The 5,798-nt window shown below is 41.3% G+C and overlaps 1 protein-coding gene across 1 annotated transcript; it reads left to right on the top strand.

Moving 5' to 3' along the window:
- The first annotated feature begins 548 nt into the window (after nt 1–548).
- On the top strand, nt 549–5,525 carry LOC125816341 (uncharacterized). Its single transcript, XM_049495939.1, has 7 exons — nt 549–852; nt 2,117–2,191; nt 3,061–3,705; nt 3,797–3,864; nt 4,287–4,487; nt 4,596–4,970; nt 5,343–5,525. The coding sequence occupies exons 1-7, from the start codon at nt 549–551 to the stop codon at nt 5,523–5,525; spliced, it is 1,851 nt and encodes a 616-aa protein (XP_049351896.1).
- The last annotated feature ends 273 nt before the right edge of the window (nt 5,526–5,798 follow it).

Consider the following 5,798-nt stretch of genomic DNA (forward strand, 5'->3'; position numbering starts at 1 on the left):
ATTCTATGAACATATCTTTTGTGGAAGATCCGATTGCTTGATTTGCTCATAGAGATTATATGCTTGAAAATGCTTCGAAAAATGATATGTGCCTTTTTGAGGGTGAACTTGCATGTTTTAATTCTTCCCTGGTGGTTGATCATTCCCTCTTTAAGTACAATATCTTATTTGAAGATGATGAAATCACTCCTAGTGATGTACCTAGTGGGGTGAATCTTTAGAGTAGTATAGTTCTTGATAGCTATACTTGTTATAGTAACCCACTATGGTGTGAGGATTTCCCTCCCAAAGATGGAAATATCTTCTTGGAAGATGAGAGTACTCTTGTGGGGAAGGAATGTGGTGTTTGTTTCCCCATTACCTCTTCTTCCTGGTGTGTTTCACTTCTTAATGGTATGACCAGTACTTTTGAGCCTACTCGTAGTCATACCCATGTAGACAACCTAGAGGAACTTGATTTGAGAGACACCTTTCTCTATTACTTGTATACATACGATAAAGCTCATGCTATTGAGTGGAGTGTGTTGTTTGAAGGAAAGAGTGTCAAAATGGTAAATGGATGTGCACTTGATCCTAGTACATGGCTTGCCTTCCCATTTGACCCCAGTAGTGTGTTGAATTGTAACCTTTGTGCTGGAATGTTTGGTCGAAATGGCAAGCATATGGGCTTCGGCAATGTTGATTCCTTTCCTTATGCAGGAAAACTCTTCTTGGGGTTTTGCCATTCACTTGAAGAGCCTACATTGTGTGTGGGGAAGGATATCTTCCTAGACCCCTTGTCTATTTCTTACCCTAAGCATGATCTTGTTGAATGTGCATCTCATGAGGGTAGGAGATATTTGCCTAGAGAAGGTAAAGTTTGTACCTTCCTTTACTATCTCTTTGCATATGATGAAATCCCTAGTGGATTAAATGTGCATTGCATGTGGATCAGGATTTCATTATGGTCTACACTTGTTGGTATGATCCAGTTCTGTGGACGTCCTATTATTTTGATCTGGTGTGTAACAACCTGTATTATGTGTATGCTAGTTCTATTCATGTGATACTTGACATAGCCTTATAGTATAGGTAAGGGACCGTGCTTCTTAGATGATTAGTGTTGGTTTAAACTAGCTCGCAAGGTGATGTAACACCTTGCACGTTTCAGCATGTGTACTGCATGTTAGCTCCGACGAAAGTATTTAAACTATAGGTAGTAAAGTGGTTATTGGGCCAAATGCACTACCACCTACTTGCACTAATTTGGCCCAAGTTGAGTAGAAGGATAAGGGAAAAATGGTCAGCCAAGGCCCAATAGTCTCAAGTCCAAAAAGGAACAAGTGAAAAGTCCAAATAGGTGGACCACCTACTTGCATTAATTATGGCCCAAATTGAAATGAATAGAAGGATAATTCGGAGTAGGGCCCAACAAGTGTTGAAGTTACCAAAAGCCCAAGTTAAAAGGCCAAGTAGGTGGGGCCAAGTAGGTGGGTCACCTACTTGACAATATATTGTCAAAATAAGGTATGTAGGGCGATTTGATTCCATATTCCTTGGCATGAAATCTGATACTGGCGATAAATGTCAATTAGAGAATTTCCTAAGTTCTATTCCTAGTAAAGGAAACATAGTGGCAACGTACGATATCCAACTAGCTAACAATATCCCCCATCCTAAGTGTACATAATTACTTAGTTATACGTTCAGTACTCTATAGTCAATTGAAGTCAATTGTGTCATTCCAGCTCTCAAGTAATGCATTAATGTTACATAGCTCCTTATATTGTAGATACTAAACTCAAGTATTATTTTCATGTCTCCTACTACTGTTCCGTATTTCCAAATCTCAAAAATGATTGTGACCACCAAAACAACAATCTCAAAGATTAAAGAATCTAGGTGAAGAAAATAGTATAACTATGGGTGGCAGCTCAGGGGCGAAAGCCTAGCATGGGCCGATCCCGATTTGTGCAATGTTGAGGACCGCATCCCAGGGGTTAAAATGCCTAGCATGGGTCATCCTCTTCTACCACTGATCAGTTGGTCGTTTGTATCATGCCTTATAAAGATCCCAGGGGTTAAAATGCCTAGCATGGGTCATCCTCTTCTACAACTACTTATTTTATATATGTAGTTGCCTTACATATTCAGTACACTTTTCGTACTAATCTCCCTTGTGGTGGAGCTGTGTTTCATGTTGCAGGAACAGGTACTCCCGCTAGTAGACCTCCTCAGTAGGAGCATACGACACTCAGCTACTTTTGGTGAGCTCCAGGTTGCTTCGGATCTTTACTGAGCCCTTGGTAGATTCATTTTGGTATTGTATCGTACTTAGGGGTAAGGCGGGGTCTGTCCCGACCTACTCTAAGGGTTTCTATCTTTTAGAGGCTTTGTAGACTTATGTATATGGTTCAGTTGCATCTTAAAAAGTTGTGGCCTCAATGGCCAAGTCTTGTATATAAGTTTTGGGTCTACTTATGTTGGTTCGTATCGCTGCGTCCCTGGCAAACTTGTCACAAAACATTCATAGTTACATGCATAGTAAGCACAGGTCACATGTTGGTTCTCCCGTCTTAATGGGATTTGAGGCGTGATAAAGTGGTATCAGAGCAGGTCATCCTAGGGAATCTACAAAGCCGTGTCTATGTAGAGTCTTGCTTAGGGATGTGTTGTGCAACACATTTATAAACAGGAAGCTACGGGACATGTAGGAGTTGTCTCTTTTCTTTCATTTCTTAGATCGTGCAATAGAACCAATGTTGTAGGTGAATAGTACCTAACTTCTGAATTGTTTTATTATAGTGAAGATGCTAGTTACGAGAAGGAGTAAAAGTACAGGTAAGCGAGTGGATGTGGCTGCCCAAGAAGGCACCCGCCAACCACCACCTAGTTAAGCTGTTCAAGGTGAGGCTCAAGAAGAGTCTCTATCACAGACTTTCCCGACCCCTCCATCGCCAGAAGAGCTAAGGAGGGAAGCTGCACCTCAAGAACCCCCTATTAAAGCTACCGAGCAAGATTTGAGAAATGCAGTCCAATTGTTGACTCGTATAGTTGTTGGCCACAGCCAAAGTTAAGAAGGTCCAGTTGAGGGTATTAGTAGTGTAGATAGAGCAGCTGGCACGCGGATACGTGATTTCCTTAATTTGGACCCTCCATCATTCACCGGGACAGATCCTAATGAAGATCCACAAGACTTTATAGATCAGATCCAACGCACTTTCGATGTTATGCATGTAAGTGGTAAAGAAGCGCTCGAGCTAGCAGTATATAGATTAAAGGGTGTGGCTATATTGTGGTATGAAGCTTGGAAGCAATCCAGGGGAACAGATGCACCTTCAGCTATATGGAAAGAGTTCAAAAAGGCATTCCTTGACCATTACCTGCCATTGGAGATCCGAGAGGCCCGTGCGGATCAGTTCTTAAATCTCCACCAAGGAAGTATGAGCGTGAGAGAGTACAGTCTCAAATTTAATTCCTTGGACAGGTATGCTTCTAATCTAGTTGCTACTATGGGGGATAAAGTTCATCCATATATGGATAGATTAGATTCATATCTGGTTAGAGACTGTACCATTTCTTCATTGAATAAAGATATGGATATAGCAAGGATGCAAGCTTTCGCGCAAAATCTGGAGGATCAAAGGCAAAGAAGAAGGACACAAGAGTCAGAAATAGGGTATTCTAAGAGGGCTAGATCTATAGGGCAATTTACACCATCACAAGGTTAGTTTAGGCCTCGGTTCTTTAACAGACCGCCGAGGCTATCATCTTCCTACTCTACAGTTATTGCCCCACCTCAATTACAATGGTCTAGGGGCAATCAGTTTGGGCAAAGAGGTGAAGGCCAAGGTTCACGAACAACGGGATACCAAGAGCAGGGAAGTATGAGCCAATCAAGACCTCCTCAAGAGTTTTGTAAACAATGTGGAAGGAATCATTTAGGTGCATGTCGGTTTGGGACAAATGCTTGTTTTTGGTGTGGTACACCAGGTCATATGATGAGAAATTGCCCTCATAGGGGTGTAGGTGGTGTGGCACAACCTACTAGGTCAGTTGTTGCATCCTTGTCATCAACACCTTATTTAGGTAAAGGATAGATGCCTACTGGTCGAGGTAGAGGAGCTAGGGGAGCAGCTAGTTCTAGTGGGGTTCAGAATCGCACATATGCTCTCCGGTATCGATAAAATTTGGAAGCCTCACCGGATGTGGTTATAGGTACATTGTCCATCTTTTTACATATTGTATATGTATTAATTGATCTGGGGTCTACACTATCATATGTTACTCCATTGATTGCTGAAAAGTTCAAAAGAACACCAGAATTATTAGTGAAGCCATTTGAGGTGTCTACACCGATTGGTGACTCTATTATAGCTAGAAGGGTTTATCGTAATTGCATTGTAACTGTTTGTGATCGTGATACGTTGGCTGCCCTTGTTGAGCTAGAAATGGTGGATTTTGATGTTATAATGGGTATGGATTGGTTAGCTTCTCGTTATGCCACGGTAGATTGCCGAACGAAGACGCTGCATTTCCATTTTCCAAAAGAGGCCGTTCTTGAATAGAAAGGTAATATTGGGACACCAAGAGGTAAAATTATTTCCTATTTTAAGGCAAAGAAGATGATGTCCAAAGGATACATATGTTATCTAGTGAGAGTGAGAAATATAGATGCGGAGCCACCAACTCTTCAATCCATTCCAGTGGTAAATGAATTTCCCGATGTATTTCCTGAAGATCTTCCGGATTTGCCTCTAGAACGAGAAATAGAGTTTGGTATTGATGTGATTCCAGATACTCAACCTATATCCATCCCTCTATATAGAATGCCCCCGGCAGAATTACGGGAGTTGAAGGAGCTATTAAAAGACTTATTAGAAAAAGGATTCATAAGGCCTAGTATGTCCCCATGGGGAGCACCAGTTTTATTTGTACGCAAGAAAGATGGCTCGTTAAGAATGTGTATCGATTATCGGCAGTTGATTAAGGTAACGATTAAGAACAAATATCCCCTCCCTAGAATTGATGATTTGTTTGATCAGTTACAAGGTGCTAGGTGTTTTCCAAAAATTGACCTGAGGTCGGGTTATCACCAAGTGAGGGTCAAAGACGAAGATATACCCAAGACAGCTTTCCGAACACGATATGGTCATTTTGAGTTTGTAGTCATGTCATTCGGGCTAACGAATGCACCAACAGTTTTTATGGATTTGATGAATAGGGTGTTCAAGCCATTTTTAGATGTGTTCGTGATAGTATTCATAGATGACATTTTGGTGTATTCAAGATCGGAAGAGGACCATGCTAATCACCTGCGATAGGTTCTACAAATTCATCGTGATTGTAAGTTGTATGCAAAGTTCTCTAAATGTGAGTTTTGGTTAAAATCTGTGGCATTCCTAGATCATGTTGTATCCGATGAAGGAATAAGGGTTGATAATCAGAAGATAGAAGCCGTGAAAAAATGGCCAAGACCTACAACGCCTACGGAGATCCGTAGTTTCCTTGGATTGGCAGGTTATTACAGAAGGTTCATTGAATGATTCTCTTCCATTGCTGCACCCTTAACAAAGCTAACACACAAAGAAACCAAGTTTCAGTGGAGTGATGAATGTGAAAGAAGCTTCCAAGAGCTGAGGAATAAATTAACTTCTACACCGGTATTGGTACTTCCAGAAGGAACAGAAGTGTATGCAGTGTATTGTGATGCTTCGGGGGTGGGCCTAGGATGTGTTTTGATGTAGCATGATAAAGTAATAGCTTACGGCTCAAGGCACTGCGGCCACATGAGAAAAATTATCCAACTCATGATCTAG

The sequence above is a fragment of the Solanum verrucosum genome, unplaced genomic scaffold (genome assembly GCF_900185275.1).
Source record: "Solanum verrucosum unplaced genomic scaffold, falcon-dt-bn FXZP01000023.1, whole genome shotgun sequence".
In the NCBI taxonomy this organism is placed as follows: Eukaryota; Viridiplantae; Streptophyta; class Magnoliopsida; order Solanales; family Solanaceae; genus Solanum; species Solanum verrucosum.

Bases quoted from the DNA above. Each gene is read 5' to 3' on its own strand.
- LOC125816341 (XM_049495939.1), top strand. From the start codon at position 549: ATGGTAAATGGATGTGCACTTGATCCTAGTACATGGCTTGCCTTCCCA. The intron at 853-2,116 runs GTAAAGTTTGTA...TTATATATGTAG, and splicing joins GAGATATTTGCCTAGAGAAG to TTGCCTTACATATTCAGTAC. The intron at 3,865-4,286 runs GTATGAGCCAAT...ATTGCTGAAAAG, and splicing joins GGGATACCAAGAGCAGGGAA to TTCAAAAGAACACCAGAATT.